This window comes from Petromyzon marinus, unplaced genomic scaffold (genome assembly GCF_048934315.1).
Source record: "Petromyzon marinus isolate PM22_M1 ecotype Great Lakes invasive population unplaced genomic scaffold, UKy_Petmar_22M1.pri1.0 PM_Scaffold_100, whole genome shotgun sequence".
Lineage (NCBI taxonomy): Eukaryota > Metazoa > Chordata > Hyperoartia > Petromyzontiformes > Petromyzontidae > Petromyzon > Petromyzon marinus.
Genome location: NW_027423059.1, coordinates 171,128 through 193,822, shown reverse-complemented (window position 1 = coordinate 193,822; position 22,695 = coordinate 171,128). Strand labels below are relative to the sequence as shown.

Genomic DNA, 22,695 nt, shown 5'->3' with positions numbered 1-22,695 from the left:
ATCCAACACATTAACACAGCTAGATCAATGATAAATTCTTCTGTTGATATGTAAACTCCTTTGTCAAGGCGCTCTGCTCCTCCCACCCAGCTTAAAAGACGCCGCCAAGCTTAGCAGTGTTCATTGAAGCGCTGTCGTCCTGACAGTTATGTTTCTTCACCTGAAGTAGGCTACTTGTGTTGTGGCCGAAACGTCGTGAGAATTTTATTTTATTATGTTTTATTTTTATTATTTTTTTCCCATTCTACGTGACTTTACCAAAAGAACCAAGAAGATGAATCCCTGCAGTCACAAAAGCTTTAAATCGAAATTTATTGATACATTGTTAAGCATTCCGAGGCTGTTGAAGTGCTGTTATTCGGTATATAGATATATGTTGACATAGAAATTTGAAATATCAGGTGTATTTTTTAACCTGTTTTTTTACCTGGATAGCCTAATTTGCAAGTGTGACCTGACACCAAAAAATAAAACTAATAAATTAGAGCAATGAAGCAAAGAGAAATCAGAGCAAAAACAACTTTAATGCAAGAAATGAACATTCCACAATCATTAAATTTCGATTTAAAGCTTTCGTGACTGCAGGGATTCGTATTCTTGGTTATTTCGGGAAAATTCTCACGACGAAATGTCGTGAGAATTTAAGTTAAATTTTTATTATTTTATTATTTCCCTTCTACGTGACTTTACCGAAAGAACCAAGAATATGAAACAATCATTAATTAAACAAAATAAATCACATTACGGTTGCAACACAAGCGCCCGTCTTCAGGTGACAATCGCGATAGCCGCGATGTCTGCTGCGAGCAGCACGATGTCTGCAGCAGACACACCAATTGAAAGTTAAAATACATACATTTTAAACAGATATAGGGTGACTATCGAAGTCATACGTAAAGTGGCTAGGATATGTGCATGTTGTGTGATACACACCTCTATGTACGCACCAGTGATGTGCGGTGAGGTCAATGGCTGGGGAGGCACTGGCTAGTGTCAGAGCCAGATTCACATAGAGGGCGTGGCCTCACGGAGGGGGGCGTGGCCTCACTGAGGGGTGCGTGTTAGACACGTCCCCCTCAGTTATAGCTGCCTCCTCTGGTGCTTTTTCATTGCAATTTCATGACGAGACCAGCGAGCCTAAATATATTTATACACATACGTGAAATAAGTTACCTCGAGTATGGAAGGCGAGGACATGAAATGAAGGGGTCTACAAACATTACACACACGAACATATGCACACACAATTTGTGAAGTAGTGAATGCGAGGTGTGCAAGTCTCACACTAGCTCTTTACATCTGTGCAGTCCAGGCTGAAGCCTCTTCATTTCCTCGGTGCCAATGCCGCAGTCAAACAGGTTGAGTGTCTCCACAGGTTCCTCTCGATGCAGCAGGATCGAGGTGATGGCAGCGCAGTCTGGCAGGGACAGCCTTGTGAATGACAGGTCTATCTCAGTCATGGACCGAGTGGCATCACTCATGGACTTGCGGTCGTGCGGCTCGTGCACACAGTGCAGGAGACTGATGAGCCTGTGTTTGTCAACCTTCTGATTTTCCATGTTGTGATTGAGCCACTCGATTATTTCCTTTTGAGAATCTGCAGATGGAGGATCCAAGATACCCTCAAAGAACATCCATGGAGTGCTTGATGCTAGTCCACAAAAAAACCTCTGAAACACATCAAACCTCCCATCTTTGCTGTCCTCAATAGCTTTGATTATGTCACTCACTGGCCGTGTTGAATGTGTCAAATGCATGGCTATTGCTGCAAAGAATTCCTGGATTGTTAAGTGTGAAAACGAATAACAACTCCCTTATTCTTAGTTCTTTCGGTAAAGTCACGTTGAAGGGAAACAACAAAATAATAAAACGTGACTTTACCGAAAGAACTAAGAATATGAATTACTGCAGTCACGAAAGCTTTAAATCAAAACAACTCCCTTGTTTAATGCCCTCACATGTGAACACTTTGTTGATGAATGTACTTCCTAGTTCAGAATAACTAACAACACACTCTTCTAGATCTTTTTGGCTGAACACCTGGATGTTTTGCTGAACCCCTTTCAGAGCCATATTTGCAAGAGACAATAAAATTTCCTTGGCTCCGTGGCTGCCACGTCCATGGTGTTCTACGAGCCCAAACACGTATTGTGTGAAGAGGTCGGTCATTGATTTGAGGATAATCTCAGAATGATCAGACTTTTGTAAATGTTCCTTCAGTGTAATGGCTGCTATATGACAGAATGAAGGGTTCTGGGACAATGTATTCACTGTTTCATTTTCCTGCAGGAGCTTGAGTACTCTTTCTGCTAGATTCCTATCTTTGTAAAAATTGCGTAAAAATTATATTTTATCCTCATGGGAAAACCCAGCAATTTCAACAGCTCGATCAACATTCACTCCACTCAGCTGCGCCATGGCAATAGGTCTGGTCGTTATCAAGACCGAGGCCTTGGGTAAGAGGTTTCCATTCACTAGTGTAGCAATGATGCCTTCTACTGTTGCCGTCTTACGTGGATCAGTGCAAGCATTGGCATAGTGAAGGCACTTTCCAAACTCATCCAACCCATCCATAACAAAAAGGGTTCTCTCTTGGTTTGCGTAAACCTCATCCGCTTTTTTTCCCAAACATGAGTGCAGCACAGAAAACAGCTCTGCGAGTGACACCTCTCCAACATCATTTATCTCCCTGAACGTTATGAGCACGATGTGCTCAAAGCGTCGTGCAAACACTCTCTCACCTGACAGCAGGCTGTGCACAATGAATTTGCTCAACATGGTTTTACCGCTGCCTGGAGTCCCAACTACAATAACCAGTCGGGGGTGTGTTTATTTTCCAATGAGATCAAAGATATTATTGTAAGTCATCCCTTCTCTCTGTGCTCTCTTCATCAGCTCCTTGTGCTGTTTGCCTCTCGCTAGTAACTCGTGCTGCTTGGTTTCTTGATGGCGGTAGTAGGGAACCAGAATTGGCTTCACCATTCTCTCCAGCAAAAATACTGCAGGTTCTCCAGGTCGTGCGTTGTAGTCTCGTGTTAATGATGTCAGCTTCAGCAAGAATTCTCTGTAATCATCACCAGGGTTATCTAAATTAAACAAATCATTTAAAAACAAATTAGTTTCATTTACACTAAAAAAACATTCCTATAACAGACAAATATGTTTAAAATAAACTACGTAAAAAAAGCATATTTCATCATGGAAAATGTATTGCCATCATGTACATCACAAATTATTGTGTGGACATTTTCCCGATGTGTATTCTACATATCTCAACAAAAATTTACCACCACTTGTCTTGTTTGTTTTGCATGTGAAACAAGATAGTACCACCACATTTGAAATTACGATGTACATCAGCATAATCCCAACCTAATGCTATCAATTTGTGTCTAAAATGCACTGCTGCCTTGTCCTACAATTATTATTTTTTGTTGTTTAGGATGTTGAATTTTACTTTTTATATTTCACTGGTATTGGGGTTGTGTTTCCTTTTCCATTTCAAGCTGGCCTACATCACCTAGCAAGGGGGCTACACTGTGGTTGAGTGCAGTACACCAGGCACGGTCCTAGCAGCAGAGAAGATGAAGTGCTTTCACCTCCACAACAGCCACATGAATTACAGAATTCGTAGCATCCCACGTGTTGCATCGTAGGTTCACTTAAACTTCAAATAATCTGGTTACTGCATCATCAGCAAGCACTGTGGCATCCACTACATTGGGGAGTGTCGATTTCCAATAGCAAATTTGCTCAACAACTTCCATCTGCTTTCCAAGTAAACACTGAACCCAGAGGCGCACCACTTGGGCAATGTTGACCATAAGAACCGTGATACCTCTGTATCTGATTTTATTTTAATCTCTCGGGAATCATATATTCAGAGTCATTTAATCACGTCGACTTTTTTTCTAAATGAGAGGGATACAAATTTGACGTTTAATCTGGAGTGAATTATAACCAATCCAGTTTCAGTTTCATTTATTTTGTATAGCCCTGTGAGCCATTCGGCTCTTGAATCGGGTGCAACCGCAACAAATAAAAACAGGAAAAAGAAACATCTTAAAGTGACTACGCGCAAACAGAAAAATCCAGGAAAAAACAGCAAAGTCTTCCAGAAAAAGCACTGTATATCAATGCTGTGTGCAAAAATCCCAGTGGGATGCAAGTCAAACAATAACAACCATAAGACAATTTAGAGTAAAGTTATCAGTCTAACTCTGTACTACAACAAACAAATATGGCTAAACCAAAACGTTTTCGAAATCACCAAAAGAAAGCTATAAAAGCAATGGAACAGTGATCATAAGAACTGATTGAAATTTTACAATAAACGATATAAATAGCATGTACTACCAAACTTTGCAGCCATAGCTGGCTGCATGAGTCACTCCATAACAGCAGGAGTATCAGTAGGAGTGTCAACATTTTTAAAGAGTTAAGAGGATAGAGTAGGTTCCGTTTCATGAGTCAATGGCAATAAAAGGCTGGGTGTCCTTAGAAATAGCAGTGATAGCTAGTCAATATAAAAAAAATTAGGAGTAAAAAATGTCCACAAAGGAGGAGACATTGTACTGAGAAGAGCAGATAGCCAAGGACGGAGCCATGTGGAACACCATAGAATGGGGGCTTCTGAACGGAAGGCAGTCATTGCTTGGAAAAAATAGGGCTCACTTTTAGAGGGTGAAGCAGAAGCAGTGGGGAAGTGTGTGAGAGATGCCTGCGTAGCAATGCCGATTCAAGAGGATGGAGTAGAAGCAGCTTCCATAATTTAAGAGAGGTGGTCATTCACCCTGCAGTTTCAACGACATGGCCTTGGTGGAATCCAGATTGTACCAAGTCATGGAGACCATGGCAGCAGATGGGTTTGCTGCTATGGCCAAACATCTTGGGCTTGACACTTGAAAGAGCTTCATAGCTCATTACATTCTTCCAGCTGAAATAAAATGTCTGTGTCTGAAGAGGTGAGAGAAAATCACCATGTTTAAGTCTTTTGCAAGGAAAATGAGGTGTAGAATAGGACAGAAATTCAGGAATGTTGGGGTCCAGTGTGGATGTAATGTTTTGATACTGACACACATTTCCATTATCCATCCATCCTTTCCTCCAAGTTGCTGATTCCTTGTACATACCCTGCTATGGAATTGAATATTAATGTCCTCCTTCTGAGAGTAATGTTGTCATGCAAGGGTGGTGCAGTTTGTTAATATTAAATGACAATTCATATCAGTTCAAAGCAATTATTTCACTTAAATTTGGCAGAGACATGCAAATGAATATGTGAAGTTTAGCATCACTCACGAGAAGCTGCTCCAGGGATGGCTTTACCCGCAGTTCAGCTCAGATCGACACCCATCACGTTGAGCTGCTGCTCATGCTGTGATATCCACTGATCCATGAGAGGGATCTCGGATCTCAGCGGCACCAGCACGGCTTCAATGAATCTCATGCACACTTCTTCTCCCTTGCCGAGCACCAGGTCAACCAGGTGCCGTGTTCGCACAATGGGGTCATTCTCGTTTTTGAGGGACGCGTATTCGCCGTACAGGACTATCTCTGTTTGACAGGAATGGTCAAGCACTTTTGAAGACTTCGCCTGGAGGTATTCCTGCAGTTTCACTTTGTTGGTTCTAATAATCTCATATGCAGGATCATTTGATGCCATCACGACCAATGCATCGAGTCACCTGAGGAAAATGAAAACAAACCACGTGTCACCTGTAAGCATAGTCATGTAATTTTAGCCAGGTAAAAGAAATAATAATTATAAAAATAAAATGTTGCTACTAAATTCTAAGAGGTCTCGGTTAGGTACAATTGTGACTCTAGCTATTCGATCGTGAATACATTGGGTTATTTAAATTGTAATAAAAGCTTAAAATTGTTATTGGAATATATAGAAATACGTAAAATTGCATCGAAACACTTTAGGCATCTCAAAACACTCTTCAGTGCAAGCATTTGAACATTCACATGAACACAACACTACGATAAAAAAAGTAAAATGTAAACCTAATTCAAAACACCACACAGGTTTAGCAGATTAAGCAGCTGTGTGACACCACGTGCTCACTGCCTCGACCATCGTGATGCCACGCAGACGGCGAATTGCGCTGTAATGTGCAATGATGGAGATAGCGTCACCTCTAGTTGAGTGACGATTAGAGGGTGGGAGCCAGGTTTGATCTTGGGTAGTCCCTATGTAGTGGGCACTCCCATGCTCTCAATGTATGGGTAGAGGGTGCTCTGAGGTTGTCTAGAAGTGGTATGACGTCACATACCGCGTTCCCAGCAACGGCTGGCGGGGCCGTTTGTGAGGGGGCCGGGGGAGCTGACGGAGGGAGCCGACGGGGCCGGGGGGGGGGGGGGGCGACGGAGCCGGGGGCGGGGGGCGACGGAGCCAGGGGGGGGGCGACGGAGCTGGGGGGGGGGCAACGAAGCCGGGGGGGGCGACGGAGCCAGGGGGGGGGGCGTGGGCGACGGAGCCGGGGGGGGGCAATGGAGCCAGGGGGGGGCGATGGAGCCAGGGGGGGGCGATGGAGCCAGGGGGGGTTCGACGGAGCTGGGAGGGGGGGGGGCGACGGAGCCAGGGGGGGGCCGACGGAGCTAGGAGGAGGGGGCGACGGAGCCGGGGGGGTGGGGGGCCGGACGGAGCCAGGGGGGGCCGACGGAGCTGGGGGGGCGACGGAGCCGGGGGGGGGGCGACGGAGCCGAGGGGGGGGGGCGATGGAGCCGGGGGGCGGGGGGGGCGATGGCGCGAGCAGAGGGAGCCGACACTGACTTTCTCATACATTATGCACTGACTCACTCACACATCATGCACTGACTCGCTCATCATGCGCTGACTCGCTCATCAGGCGCTGACTCGCTCATCATGCGCTGACTCACTCACACATCATACACTCGCACAACCACTGACCCATTCACTCATCATACACAGGTTCACTCATCGTGTGCTGGCTCACTCGCACATCATACACTCACTCTGCCGCTGACTCACTCACACATCATACACTGACTCACTCATCATGCGCTGACTAACACGTCATACACTCACTCAACCTAATACTAACTCACTCATCATACGCTGACTCGCACATCATACACTCACTCAACCTAATACTGACTCAATCATCATATGCTGACTCGCACATCATACACTCACTCACGCTGCTGCTGACTCACTCACACATCATACACTGGGAGTGTCGTGCTGCCAGCTATGGCTGCAGGTTTTGTCGTACGTGTTATGTATATCGTTGTTAAATTTAAAATCACAGTTCTTATGATTACTGTTGTTACATTGTTTTTTTAGCTTTATTTTGGTCTGGTTGTGGTGTAATAGTTTTCTGCAATGTAGATTCATATTTTGTTTGTTGCGGTTGCACCCGACTTAAGAGCCGCATGGCTCACAGGGCTATACCTAATAAATGAAACTTGAAAACTTGAATACGCTTCACGGAAATGAGTAAACATGACCTTTTGTGGAGGTAGTGTTTGTGTGGGAAAGCCAAAACTTAAAGTACACACATGAGGCAGCGTCAATGTTACTGTAATGTTCATTATGTTAAATAAATCACTTATACAGGACAGCAGTGGTCAATGCGTCTGTGCAGCCACCTTCCTACGTCTTTGAATCTCCACCTACATTGTCTCTTAGGAATCCTTCAAAATGAGCGGCACGTTACATCATCATCAGCAGCCATTGTCTCTCTACCGCTGAATGAACGCCTCCCTATATTTGTTTAACGTGAGAAATTAATGAAAACAAGTCTTAATTTAACATTTTTTATTAGTATCAATAATAACGAAGCATCTGGTCAGTGAGTATGCACCACGTGCATTTACAACAGCATGCAGAGCATGAGACTATAACGAGTTTTGTACATCATGTTTGTAAACCCAAGAAATCCATTCTTTAGTATGAGATATTTATACATTTAACTCTTTGTGTATTGAGCTGTGTGTATTGCATTGCTGCAAACTAAATATCTATACTGTACATATACAGGCCGGTCTGACTTAACCAGCGTTCTTTTTACAAGAATGTGCTATAACAAGCAATATTAATTTATCCCTGGGGTGTCACTATATACGTATGATTTTATGAGTAGTCAAAGAGTACGAGGAGATAATGTAATAGGGAGAAGGGGGTGAGGGCGTGGGCTTAGTCGCTTTTTCTCTCATAAAGCACACATCTCCACAGGAAATGAAAAAAATAACACCTGGCAAATGGACATACATTGATGTTTACGCCCAAGACGCAACAACTCTATTGGTTTCACTATCGTACAGCTCCACGCTACTCACAGCAGACGCGTGCTCCCTACAGAGGATAAACTGTCGAGCGTCTTCTACGCCGACAGCACGAGCTTCAACACAAACATCCCCCATGTAGCTCCACAGACTGGTGGGTCAAGTGCTGTTAGTGAGCCCCTTTGAAGACCCGCACGCAAAGTGGGGTAGAAATGGCCAGCACCACACCTGGCCACGTTTGTCTCATAGGTTATACTGATTACCCATTGTACCAGGCACTCATTTAATGCAGACACAACCTAGAGGACCCAAAACCAGTGTAGATATCACGTGCTATTGATAACTGTGGCTGAGTTTGTTGTGCAGCATGGCTCGCCACAAACACACATAGGCGATGTACACAAACATACAAGATACAAATGGGAAAAATCTCCCATATCGTTTTTTACATTATTGGGATTAGTTCTGCTAGCGAGCACCTAAGAAGGCCAGTACGGCACATGAAGGGGTGGGTACATAAACACAATAACAATAAAAGCCATTCGCCACTCAAAATTGGTGACGTCAACAAAGTGTTTGTGCCAGGCTAAGTGCACATTGAGGTCATGTGGACTGTCGAAGGCTCATGGGCAGGAGGTTACAGGATAGATAAAGGTGTCATGGGTTGAGTGACAGGGATGACTGGCAGATCTACCACCTGTGCTCCCTACTGTTCCACCTTGCTGCATTTTACTCATTCTGCACTCCGCTCGTTGTTGTGAGCATCACTCCTCCGCCCTCCGTTATTGCTGGAGGCGGACATCCTTCACAAAACTCCTCCAGAGACGCTGATCTTGAAACCACTGGTCGAGCTGTTGGCAAGCCCAAACAGCTCCACCATCCTTCTGTTACACAGCAGTCAAACTCTTGCCTATAGCGATAAGCCCCTTATATCTGGACAAACAGAAGCTGTTTGGGTACACAGTGACTGGGCATTTGGGCTACATGACTCAGCCAATGCTGCCTCACCTGCCTTAGTATCTCACTGATGGGCATTTGTCCAGATCATTCAAGGATCTAAGCTGCTCACATAATCTAGTTTGTTAAGCCCACGGTGGATCGTAGACAACTTGGATATGCAAAACCAGTGTGGATGTTCCTTTAAAAGGGATCCAAATTTCTCAAATGTAGAGAAGGGAGGGAATATCTGGCTGAGAAGACCCAGAGCTTTACATGGAGCGACAGGCAATGCAGCATTCACAGTGTGTTACGCAGCTGAGATAATTATGTTCAACCGATTCGGAGCATGACCTCTGCTGCCAAACTGGAGCTAGTCACATGCACCCTTTCCAGGTATGGAAAATTGTTCTGCTCTGTCAAAAACTGCCCCACTGGTCATGGGGAGTGGAGGGATGGGAGAATACGATGACACAGAATACCCAGGCAGGTGCTTTTTTATGTGGGGATGAACGTAAACCCCATTTCTTAGTAGTACTCTCGAAGTTCAACAAAAGCTTCTCCAGCTCATACTGGATATAATTCTTATGGTGGGGATGGTTGTAATGTGGAGGTGGGCAGTGGTAATGCACACTCCTGTCTAATGAGGAACCAACAGTTTGGGACAATTTCAAGATTATGTAAACAACGCCGCCAAGACCTGCCCAACAACCTGTTGCAATATTGGAAATGAATGGATTAGTGATTAAACGTGGTGTTTAATTGAAAAAAGAACGTAAAAACTGCTACAAGGGCCTAAGAAGGCAATGCAAAACTCAGATCTGGCATGAACAGAGGGGGCCTGATGGAAAAGCTGCAGCAGTTGAATAATAACTCTCAGTCAAATAAAGGATGACTTTGCAAACTTCAGTCAGCTCAGGGGAGCCTACTTCAATATTTCCTGCGCAATTACAAATGCCAGTGGCAAGCTCCTCAGCAGTTGAAGGCAGAAACTAGCATGCTAGAAGTAATTATGCTCCCAAATGCAGAATCGCTCTTCGTCATATCCCTTTGAAGAGCTCATGCAAGCCACAGCAACCAAAGACCCTACACCTTCTGCATTGAGCCATTTGAGTATAAAGTGAGAGGTACCCTAAGAAAAATGAAAGAAATCACTAGTATCCAACACTTGCAATATCAGAGCAGAAATGCTGACACCCAGAGGCTCAACTATCATCACATGGGTGAGTAAGATCTTTTAACACACGTGGAGGGCAGGCTTGAAACCAGCTTTCAATGATGCAGCCTTTTTGGTTGGACTGCAGGCAGTCTTACTCGTGCCGTGTCAGTCATAGAGGTTGTTGGACCATGCTTATATTTGCCTCAAGCAAGTCTTGACGAACAAAGTGGGGCATAATCTGCTGAGTAGTGTAGTGGAGGCTGTGAAATGAGAAATAATCAATTAGAGTGCCTTTAAAAAGAGCCTCTGTCAAGGTGATGTGCACATCAGTGAGATACAATCATCATTGGGAACAAGGTGGTGTACATTCAGCCTACATTTCTAAAGAGAGAACATACAGTGATGATCACAGGAGAAATCTGTGGATGGTAAGTGACAGGCCCAAATAATTGCATCAAAAGAAAAGGGAATGAGTGACCTCCGAATGAGTAAAGGTTGATTAGAAGTTCCAACTGGAAGCCTTGGTTGCTGGGCGGAGAATGAGTGAAGGGGAGTAAAGCGAGATGGTAGGGACGATATAGGAGAACATTGGGAGGGGAATGAGATGATGGGAGAGGCAAACAGGAGCGTGTCCATGGTGGAACTTGAAGACAGCAAAGGGGATATTGTGCTTGATGCAGAAATTAATCGGATACCAGTGGAGGGATCAAACACGATCACAGCTTTACCAATTAAAAACCAGGCAACAGAAACAAACATGAGTACAGTATTCCCAAAGACAAGACTGTCACACTATATAAAGTCCCACTCATTTCATGGATCGTTATTAAACAAAGGTGTCGCTTTAATCGACATTGTGAACTCGGGATGTTACGGGACAATGAGTCCCATAGGCAACGCCACGGGCTGAAGGGCACAGTGGGGGCTATCACTCCCTCGACTGACTGTGCGCGAGTAACAGACTTCAGCCTCTATTGACGATCTCTGTGAACAGGGAGGTGGAAGCCAATAGAGTTCATGTCAACAACAAAAACCGTGACCTTTAAAGAGACAATGCTCCTGTTAAAATACGATTGACAGTACATTACCATTTTTACATGCTTCAGAGTACTATACCGATTTTAGAAGCAGCGTTGCTTTGTAGATTGATTTTGTTACTGATGGAGATAGTAAAAAAAGCATGTGGCAAGATGAGACGTTCATTCGAATGTCCTAGCCCCTTGGCATAGCCCCTAGGCTCGAGCACAAGACACTGATACTATTTTACTCAACACCCACCTCTATAACCCCCCTAATCGCTCCCCCTCAATCCCGCTATGTCCCCCTCCCCCCATAGCGATGTTATTTATCTTCCAAAAAAACTTCTTCGATAACACCGCTTTGAAATGAAATGTTTATAGTAAGAGACGATTCAGGCAATGGCCCTTTTGTCACAGCACTTCAGTCTCCTCGACTTGTGACATCGGCACCACCCATGAGGAGGCCGCATTTGTTGCACTCCAAGATGGCTTGGTGAACGCCCCTCCCTGCCACTACCCCGACTTTTCCTTGCCGTTTGTCCTTGATACAGATGCTAGTAACACTGGCATTGGAGCTGTTCTGTTTCAAGTTGTCAATGGCGTCGAGAGTGTTATCGCATAAGGAAGCAGAGTGCTGTCTCCGGCTGAACAGCGGTACTGTGTCACACGCTGATAACTGTTAGCTATCGTGTTTTTCTTGCAACAGTATCTTCCATATTTGTATGGGAGAGACTTTGAGATGCGCTCGGACCACGCGGCGCTGCAGTACGCGCTGCAGGTTGACCAGCCATCTGGCGAACTTTCACGCTGGTTGGAGGTCCTCCAGGACTACTCTTTTCAGGTTACCTATCGCAAAGGCTCCCATCACACGAACGCGGACGCCCTGTCGCGATTACCCACGAACGAGAGTTGCGCAAGTTTTTCGGGCTCCGGTCACTGTAAGCCGCGCAACGAAAACTCGCCCCCTACCCTTACGGCATCGGCCGAGGTTGTAACATCTGAGGGGGCTGGGGATCCAGTGGCGCGTGATGCTGTCATTGGATTGGACCACGACGAATGGGGGCGCCTCCAGGTTGAGGACGCTTCCCTGCTTAAATTGCGATGCCGTGTCAAAGAGACTGATGGGGGCGAGGATCGATGGGGTGTCGCCTCTTTCATTCTCAGAGGCGGATTGCTCATGCATTGGGGCGGAGAGATGCGATGTTCCAACATTGTTGTGCCCACCGCCCTGCGGAGTAAGGTCATTTGGGTGGTGCACGAGCGTCTGTTGCACTTGGGTGTGCATAAACTAGCATTGGCCACACGTAAGTCGGATTTCTTCTGGCCTGGCATGGCTGAGGATGCTGCCAATTTGTTGAAGGGGTGTGTGCAGTGCACGCGGTAGAAGCCGCTTGTGGGACTAAATATTTTCTGGTGGGAGTCGAGTATTTCTCATGATGGCCTGTGGCCTGGCCGCTTCCCAAACAGTTGGCGGCAAAGATCACTGAGGCATTCCTCAATGGCTACGTAATTGTAGTGGCATGGTTGAACATGATCGCCACTAATCATAGCCGTCAGTACTAGCTTGTGTCAGTAGGGAGCAGAGGGGAGGCTGAACCTGCTGGATTAATGATGACGGGCCGTTGGCCAAGGCAATCCCTGGGGGAGCATCGTGGCCAACGGTCGGGACCCCAGATCCCGGGAAGGGGGCTGGGGAGATGATGTCATTCTCCAGACCCTCGGAGACGGTCCTAGAAGGAAGGCGTGGCCAGGGGCGGAGTGAGCCAGGAGCCTATATATAAGTCAGGTCCCTGAGCGGTCCCAGCAGTTGTTGTCCGGCCGAAGACTGAAGAGCATCCTGGAGCCCTGAAGAGAAGAGCCCAATGGGCAGAGCAGAACCCCTGGCTAGGGTCGGCTCGAGCTTGTACCAGTGAAAGCTCCAGCTGATAACCCGTGAAGACTCAAGGGAAGACTCAAGCCCCAGCAGTATAGATGCCGTGATAGCCAGTGAGAGGCAAGCTAGTCTGGAGGGACTACCTCCATAGAGTATCGGGTGAAAGGGGCCATTACCCCATTGTGTAATAACCTGTTAATGTTATAATAAATGTGTTGCCTCAGAGTAAGCTTCCTCCAGTTTATTACCCACTACATTATGGACAAGAGTGCTCCCGAACGTCTTCTGAACAATCAGGGCAAAACATTTTCTTCAAAATTATTGCAAGAGGTGTGCGTTAGTTGTGAACCAAGAAAGTACGCATGTCACCGCACAATCCGCAGACGGATGGTATGGTTGAGGTGGCTGCACAGGACTCTGACCTCCATGTTGAGTCATCAGGTCAGCGAGAACACGACCCCCTGATTCATGTTCAGTTACAAGCCGCACCCAACAAGGCAAAATCTTAAATCTCTGACTCCGTGTGCTGCGAAGTGCGGGAGACTTCCAGGGTAAATTCTGATTTGTGCCGATTGGCCAATGAATGGCTGAGGGGCTTCCGTACTTCAGTGCAACCAAGCTCTGGGGACAGAGCTTGGTTGCACTGTCCACAGGTACCGTTGGGTACATCGCCCAATTTGCTCAAACCCTGGAGAGGGCTGGTTGATGTGATTCGGGTCATTCGACTGCAGTGTGTCCAGATCCGCTTGGGGCGGCGGAGTTGGTTTGTACACTCCTCTTGCCCTAAGCCCTTTATTGCTCCCTGTGAGTTTGTTCCATCTCCACACTGTGGGCGCCGAGGGACAGATGTGTCCGGCGAGCTGGCATGTGTGCCCGTTGAGGTTGATCCTCAGCGGAGTCGTGTGCTTCCTCCCTCAGGTGCCGCGCGCCTGATTTCCCCCGAGCCGCCGCCTGCGCTGTCTTCACTTGATTCGGGAGAGGAGAACCCGTCGACCCGGCCTACTGCTCTTCGACTGGACAGTTGCATATTCCCCCTGGGACCTCCAGAGAGAGTGAGCCCACCTCCACTGGAGACCCAGCCACGAGGACTCGCTCAAAAACTCTTCGGATTTTGTGACACCCATGCACACACACTCCCACACCATCAGTTGCTTGTCACACTCAGTAGGCCATATCGGTTATTGGCTGAACCTAGCCTTTGTTGTGCTTATGGGTATTGTTACACAGTGAGGATGGGAGTTGTTGGTGATGGAGGGGATTCCGTGCATTCGCGTTTTATACTTTCTCGTGTTGTTCTGTACATTTGTAGCTAGTGTATATATTGTATAGGTGGGCTTGGGTATTTATATGCTATTTGTTATTGTTAATTATTGAGGCACACATAGCGTTTAGTCACTTTTACTCGCTTTTTATCACCTTATTCACTTAAGCAACCATTGGAAAGATGTTCTAAATCATACCAAACATTAACATAATTTTCAATGGTATTTATCCAAATAGTGATATACCAAACTTTCATAGAAGCTTATTTCACTTCACACCTACATTTGTAAACTCCCGCCCCGTGCCGGTCCTCTACGTTCCACTTAACACCCCCTCCCCCCCCGTGCCGGTCCTCTTGTGCGTTACGGTCATTTTATGCTAATTCCTTTGTCAAAGTATTTTGTTTCCTCCCACACAGCTTAAAAGGACGCGACCTGGGCTGGACTGTCTTCACTCCAACGCTGTCCTCATGACAGTACGGTCCCCTTCACCTGATGAAGGCCACTTGTGTTGTGGCCGAAACGTCATGAATTTTGTTGTTTTATTTTTTACCTACGTGACTTTACCGAATAGAACCAAAGAGTATGGATCCTTGCAGTCACGAAAGCTTCAAATCTAGAACTTATTCACTTGGTTAGTTTTAAGGGGGAGTTGACAGCCAGGACGGCTGAATGCTACGAATGGGGGGGGGAGGGGGGTAATGTAGTGACATCGGGAATGCCACTGTGTAGTGCCGGCCTGAGAGGCACGGCGTGCGATGTAATTGCATCACCGACACCCCATATATGTGGGTGTAGTACCAGCCTTAGTGGGGCTTGGTGAGCGCTGAGTCATGGCGCTGAGTGGCACCACGTGTGGTGTGCAGTGCTGTTCTCTATAGGAGGGGTGTGAAAGTGTCAGCCATGAATGAGGTTAATGTGGGCCATTGCACTTTGTTTGACCCTGGAAGGTACATGACGGGTAAATTCTACACAGGGGCCACAAGTTGGGGTTAGTGGGTAGTCACGTGTCAGGGCGAGATCTTGCAATAGGAATCGAGAAGGTAGTTGTGGCCAAGGGCGGAGCCGGCCACGACTGGTAAGCATATAAACCGGGTCCCCAGAGGGACCGGGGTTCAGCTTTGCTGTTGTCTTCTGAAAGATCTACATTCAACGTCCGTGAAGAGTCACCAACACATGGGCAGGACTCAAGCTGGAGTCCTGCTCGTTGTAGCTATCCCAGAGTGTTAGCGCAGATAGCCTGGTGGTCCACCACCATAGGTTGTTATCTGGTAAAAGGGAAGTTACCCCTTCGTGTTGGTATAAATACATTTGTTGCCTCCAAAGAGTATGTCTGCGACTCAATTGAACCGACTACACAATGGTGCAAAGGTCAGTAAAGTGACCGAGGCCACCAGGTGCTGTACCAGTATACCACATCAGATTAACAAGGGGCTCAGTGGTGGCAACAAGTTATCCCCTTCACCTGGAATGCAGGAGGTCGTGGGTTCGATTCCAACCCCAACGCCTGGATATTTGGAGTTTGCATATTCTCCCCGTGGTGGCGTGGGTTTTTCTCTGGATCCTCGAGTTTTTTTCCCTCCACATTTAGAAATATGCGTTTACAGTATTTGGCTGCTACAAATTTCCACGTGATAAGCCACTTCGTTGAGCTATGATTTGTGGCCAGGTTGCTTTTGAAAAATAGCTATATAGCTCAGTGGTCCTTACTTGGTACAATAAAATAAAAATCTGCCGATTCCTGGAGTTATACTATAGGAAGGCCTGGGTACCCAAGGGACCAGGTTACACCATTTGTCAGTTCAATGAAAAATCGACAAACAATAAATCCAACAAACACACCCAGTGCTGAAATGCACTGAAAAACAGTAAATGTACCAGAATGAAGCAGTACACATCTTGTCAAGTTGTATTTATACAACAAAGATAACTAAAGAAAAATAACCAAATCCACAATTAGATGTGGATGTGATAATAAAGTAAAGCCCTTCTGGATAATGGACACCCTATGCCCTGTCGGTCGTGTTGATTTTTTACCATATTTCACCACGCCGACTAGTGCGGGTTGGTGAAGCGAGGGGGGCAGAACTGATTCATTTGTCACTCGCCTCTGGATTTAGTCCATGGGTGTGTAGTGATGTGCGCTAAACACTGTGCAATTGGACGACCCCACATGCCCTGGGCACCCTTTCGCATGAGATATTCAAACTCAATCTATTTTGCAGGTGAAATATTTCTGAAATAAAAATGCAATGAAGGAAAACAGAGAAACTGCCATGACACGGTGCACAGGTGTGAATTAATATATTATAATAATCAGTCACACGACTGACCATACAAGGCAAGCACACCATGGTGGTGCTCGCTTCATCCACCCAGCAACACACTTCAGCGCAATTGTTTCCCAGCGCCTATCTCGTGACTCGGTATGGGAATCGCTGCGGCGGTGTCCGCTCGTGCAGCTCCATGCGACCCACAGCAGACGAGCGCTCCCTATAGAGGATCCACGGTCGCGCGTCGTCTATGCCTACAGCACGAGCTCCGACACAAACATCCCCCATGGAGCTCCACAGACTGGTGGGGCAAGTGCTGTTATTGAGCTCCTATGAATGAAGCAGTACACATCTATGAAGGCCGCTGTGAAGTGTCGAGTCGCCCCGCGTCTCTCGCCCCTGACGCGGCCCAGTTCCCCGTGTAGCCTCCTCTGCTGTGCTCTCAGCCTCTGGCCCTTACGCAGCAGTAAGGAGAGGGGTGGAGGGGTGACGGGAGGAGTGAAAGGAGCGTTGAGGGGAGGGTTGGGGGGAGGATCGGTGGGAGGGGTGGGAGGGGTGGGGTGGGGTGGGTGGGGTGGGGTGGGTGGGGTGGGGTGGGTGGGTGGGGTGGGTGGGGTGGGGTGGGTGGGGTGGGGTGCCCCTTGCTTTCTTCGGCCCCTCCCCCCACCTCTGCTACTTATTTTAAGCCTCTGTCTGTTCATCCATCCGGCTCCTTTTTTCTTGCTTCTCTGTCCGTCTTTCCTCTTCTTACCTCTTGTGTCCCTGTATATGTATTTCTGCTATCTTATACCTCGTATTTGTTCACTCTGTCTATGCTGGTATGTTCAACCCAGAGGATGAACACGAAATTTAGCACTCTTCTGAAATTCGTGGTCTGCCAGGCAAGTGTCTAACTGTGTCGTTGGCCGACTGGTATTGCATCACGTAAAATTTTCTTAGGTTTTTTGAATTCTCGTCTCTCATCTTCTTGTTGTATTTACCTCCGTGCAGTTTAACACTCTCTATGTGTTGCGTTGATGTCACCTTATGTGCTATTTGTTTTTACACCTGATGAAGATCGCTTGTGTTGCGGTCGAAACGTCGTGCTTGATTTATTTTAATATAATTTTATGGTATTTCTACATATGTGACTTTACCGAAAAAAACAATGAGTTAATCAATGGTTCTCTGTGTGAGTGAGTCTATGTGTCTCCATGTGAGTGAGCCTATGGCTCTGTGTCAGTGAGACTTTGGCTCTCTGTGTGAGTGCACTCTGTGAGTGAGTCTATGGCTCTCTGTGGGAGTAAGTGGGTCTCTAAGGCCACCACCATCTTGCTCCCTGCCCAGTGCGTCCACCTGGTTGAGCTGCAGAAGTCTATTGTCCACCACTCCAGACTGCACAGATATCCGACGTCCACCTCCAGCACAGACACCAGCAGATTCTTAAACCTGGTGGTGGAAGGACACGAGAGGGGTAATAGTCAACCACCATTACCACCATCAATACCACCATTACAACCACCAAAATCACCGCTATCGTTAACACCACCATCAATATCACCACCTCCACCACAACAATCACAATCAAAATTACAATCACAATACTCTTTGGTTCTTTCGGTAAAGTCACGTAGGTAGAAAAAATAATAGATCACGACGTTTCGATCGCAACACAAGCAACCATCATCAGGTAAAAAAATATAGCGAGAAAGCTGCTGAAACACGAAGTTATATTGGCTTGAGATAAGCTCAGCCCAAGAGTAAGTGGGCGGGGCTAGAGGTAGAATTTGCATGTAAATACAACACCACATTGTGGAAAAGAGACACAGACACCGAGAGACATCCACACACAGAGAGAGGCATACACAAAGAGACACACGAAAGACGCATACAAAGAAAAACACACCGGCAGAGAGAGACACCCACACAGACAGATGCAGAGAGAGATAGACAGAGCGAATTACATAATTGCCCATGAATTACTATGGTGTGACAATGCCTATTACCAATGTCAAAGGGAACATCAATGAATGGTAAATGTGGGGTAATATCCCCAGAAGAGCATGTAGACTACATTAAAAAATAAAATAATCAATCAATATAATATCACATATGGGTTCAGTTTAAAGTTTACTTATGAAAAATAATACTGAAATAATTGTGCTCCATAGGTTATCTTAATGGTAAAGTTACATAAACATCACGGAATCACTTAAGCTGACCATTTAAAAAGACATTAATTGCAAGATGTTGAGCAAAGGAAATTATTTGGAAGTTCATCTCACACCAAGTACATGTTACTATAAATCTAAATCTGCATAGTTCTCGATCAGCAAAGTCGCAAACATGTTTTACCACAAGCAAGGAGTTCGGTGTAAAGCTGTTAAGCAAATTAACCACTGCACACGGTTGTAAAGCTCTCTGCCTCAAAGACAGCACTCTACCAAGTGTCACGACGCAGCTGCACACGCCGCATGACAATAGGCGGAGTGAGTGAATCTAAGTAGACACTGACCCTGTCAAAGGGGATCCATGTCTAGAGTATTTGTGGCTGGTGCTACACATTTCTAACGTGATTAGCCATTTAGCTGATCTATCATTTGTGGACAGGTCGCTTCTGGAAAACAGCCACATAGCTCAGTGGGTCTCACCTGGTAAAATAAAAATAGTTTATAGAGTTCGTTCTGCCTCAACGCGTGTTTTCATAACGCCAATTGGATATAGCACGATGAATGTATTAGGGAACACGTTTTATGACACGGATGCTAAGTGGATATAACGCGATTGAGTCAACAGAACCACGTCGCGCGAGTAGGAATGTGCGGTTGTACGGCTGCCTGGGCACAGCGTCACACAAGGCATTGGGATGCTGCTGGATGCTTCCTGATGCTCCCCACGCGCCTCAGTCTTTGTTCAGCCGACACACGCATCTCACGCTGTTATCACGGACTGTGCTTTACCCTGTATTAGTCATTGTAACGAGGGAGTTTACACAACGCAACTACCGCGTTATAGAACACTGCAGTAAATATTGTCGCGGTGTGGAAGGAGCAATGAACGTCATCTTGTGGCATGGAAAGGCATCGCAGCCCTAGCGAGCAGCCAGAGACAAAGCCTGCACGCACGGCAAAGTTGTGATTGACCCGGGGACTATTAGCAAGTGACACGTATGGACTAATGGTTACTCTAAATGACGATGTTGACGTTGGTTATAACGTGCTACAAATATGCTGAAGGCACATCGCATTAGCTCTGACAAATAGCGGACTTTTTAAAGTTATCGTTTACAATGGTTAATTTGTATATCATGCCAAGTGAGTAATTTACGTGTGGACCCTGACAGCGGCACTCAATGTCCAACTCTTGCGAATGCTCTCAGGGGATCTTTACCGTGCGCTGCGTTCACTCACTCAGCCCCAATCTCCCTGTCGTGAACTCACCACTCACCCACTCACTCACCTCACCCTTCAACTCACTCACCCTCCTCACCTATTAATTCTCCTCATTAACTCACTCACCCTGAAATCCACTCCCTCACCCCCCCCTCCATCACCCGGCACTCACCGCCTGTCCGTGACCACCTCTCCCGTGCCTACAACCACAAACACCACCACCACCTCTCCCGTGCCTCCAACCACAAACACCACCACCACCTCTCCCGTGCCTACAACCACAAACACCACCACCACCTCTCCCGTGCCTACAACCACAAACACCACCACCACCTCTCCCGTGCCTACAACCACAAACACCACCACCACCTCTCCCGTGCCTCCAACCACAAACACCACCACCACCTCTCCCGTGCCTACAACCACAAACACCACCACCACCTCTCCCGTGCCTACAACCACAAACACCACCTCTCCCGTGCCTACAACCACAAACACCACCACCACCTCTCCCGTGCCTACAACCACAAACACCACCACCACCACCTCCTGCTGCTGCTGTCGCGGTCTCCGCGTGGCGCCGCGGGCCCAGGGGGAGGCCTCGCGGCCCAAGAGCGGCGCCACGGCTCCCCCCCTCCCGCTCCTGGCCCCTCCCCCTCGTCCCTCCTGGCCCCTCGTCCCTCCTGGCCCCTCGTCCCTCCTGGCCCCTCCCCCTCGTCCCTCCTGGCCCCTTCCCCTCGTCCCTCCTGGCCCCTCCCCCTCGTTCCAACTGGCCCCTCCCCCTCGTCCCTGCTGGCCCCTCCCCCTAGTCCCTCCTCCTCCCGCTCGCGACGTGGAGTGATCTCGCCCCCCCACCGCCCATCGCGCCGCCTCTCGCGTGATTGGCTCGCTTCGCGTCACGTGGGGAAGGCGGAAGAGGAGTATGGGGGAGGAGCTGCGCTGTTAGGGGCGGGGCCGTGGAGTCACGTGGTTGGCAATGATTGACAATAAGTGGGCAGGGATGGCTGTTACGTCAACGTGTACGTCACATCCGGTAAAGAAGTTATATAAATAACGCCCCTTCGTGACGTGCCTCACACTTGCTTCTGTCCCGCGTGCCGTCAACACGAGCTGAGCATGGCGCTGCTGATCGTTGGCGTTCTGCTCTTGGCCCTGCTTGGGATGGAGATCTTCATTTATCTTCGTTGTACGCTTTCCATCTCAGACTTTCACCGCGAGACCACGACGCTGCAAACGGAGAGGATGGGCCAGCAGAATGTGGAGCTCTGTCAGGGGAACAAGACGCCCCATCTGAAGCTACAGTATCAGCAGGAGGAGTTGATGGATAACCGAGAGACTCTCCAGAGAGAGAACAGGGGCCTGGTTCAACAGCTTAAAGAGCGCCAGTTAGAGCTGGAGTCCACGAGAGTGCCTGGCTGCGAGCGTGCGTCTCTCCGTGCGGATTTTCTCCGAGACTGCAATGCAGCACAGCGGCAAATGTCGCTGCGCTGTAAAAAGGAAGGTCTCCGTAGGTCGCTGCGCATCCACCTGAGGGAGTTGAACTTCCTGAATCCACAGAGAGGGCAGGAGCAGTTTAGGCTGCGCGGGAAGCTGGCGCGTCACGAGGAAAAGTGGCACGGCGAAGTGCAGATGCGCAAAGAGTGCCGGCATCTCAATAGACAGCTGAAAGAGCTGAAATGCGCCATTTCTCAAATTTACAAAGATGCCACCACCACCAACGCCACTGCCACCGCCACTGCCACAGCTGCCACCACCGCCACCAAGCCCCAGAAATGAAGAGATGTATTAATTGGGTCCGAAAATGGCTGAAACGCAAGTCGACCATTTTAAAACATTGGGGCAATTTAGAAAATGACACCGCCCCAATTAAAACATTATTCACAAAGACAAACGTTCCCCGTATAGATTCAAGAGACTATTGGGGCAAGTGCTATTAGCAAGGAGCAGCACCTAAGAAGACCTCCACAATACAATCACAAGCACAAACACAAAGGTCCCCCATGTAGCCTCAACACTGTTGGGGAAAGTGTTGTACAATATATATTTATCTATGTTTAACTTATTTTGCATCACATGTAGTCAACCATACCAATGGGAGATGTTGTTAATGAATAGTACAACTTTTGGATTCCATTACAGAGAATCGTTAGTGAGTCGAACAGTTCATAAGTCTGAATAAAATAGTGTACTGTATTTAAATTCACATACTGGAAGTGTTGTAAAATGTATTACGGTTTAACAAAAATTTTGAAGCAATGTTAAAGTCATAACACGGAATATTATACATTTGCAAATAATACTGTAATAAATACTGTATGGTAAACAAAAAATAAAGTTACGTAAATAGGACAAAAAATATGTTTTTAATGTCACTTACCTTGAGTCTGGATGTGGGACCTTTTGTCGGGAGGGGGCATAATGAGTCCCCATAACTGCACACGGGAGGGTTGGGGGTGAACGCCCGCAAGCACACACACACACAACAGCGACAGTCATCCCCCGAATAGCCTAACCAGAATGTTGGGGCAAGTGCTGTTAGCCAGCAG

At 47.1% G+C, this 22,695-nt stretch overlaps 1 protein-coding gene and 1 long non-coding RNA gene across 2 annotated transcripts; both read right to left on the bottom strand.

Moving 5' to 3' along the window:
• Window positions 1-505: 505 nt before the first annotated feature.
• Window positions 506-5,832, bottom strand: LOC142922558 (uncharacterized). The gene is made up of 3 exons (XM_076063343.1): window positions 5,302-5,832; window positions 2,350-3,086; window positions 506-1,814 (listed from the first exon to the last, which is right to left on the bottom strand). Exons 2-3 carry the CDS (start codon window positions 2,776-2,778, stop codon window positions 1,281-1,283), a joined length of 963 nt encoding a protein of 320 aa, XP_075919458.1. The 5' UTR covers window positions 2,779-3,086; window positions 5,302-5,832; the 3' UTR covers window positions 506-1,280.
• A 10,570-nt stretch (window positions 5,833-16,402) lies between these two features.
• Window positions 16,403-20,682, bottom strand: LOC142922553 (uncharacterized). The gene is made up of 3 exons (XR_012940157.1): window positions 20,322-20,682; window positions 18,114-18,206; window positions 16,403-17,233 (listed from the first exon to the last, which is right to left on the bottom strand). It is a non-coding gene; the product is annotated as an uncharacterized LOC142922553 (long non-coding RNA).
• Window positions 20,683-22,695: the final 2,013 nt, after the last annotated feature.

Coding starts and splice junctions, on each gene's coding strand:
- LOC142922558 (XM_076063343.1), bottom strand. CDS start 2,778: ATGTTGAGCAAATTCATTGTGCACAGCCTGCTGTCAGGTGAGAGAGTG. Junction 1,815..2,349: donor GGTTTTCCCATGAGGATAAA/ATATAATTTTTA, acceptor AACTAAGAATAA/GGGAGTTGTTATTCGTTTTC.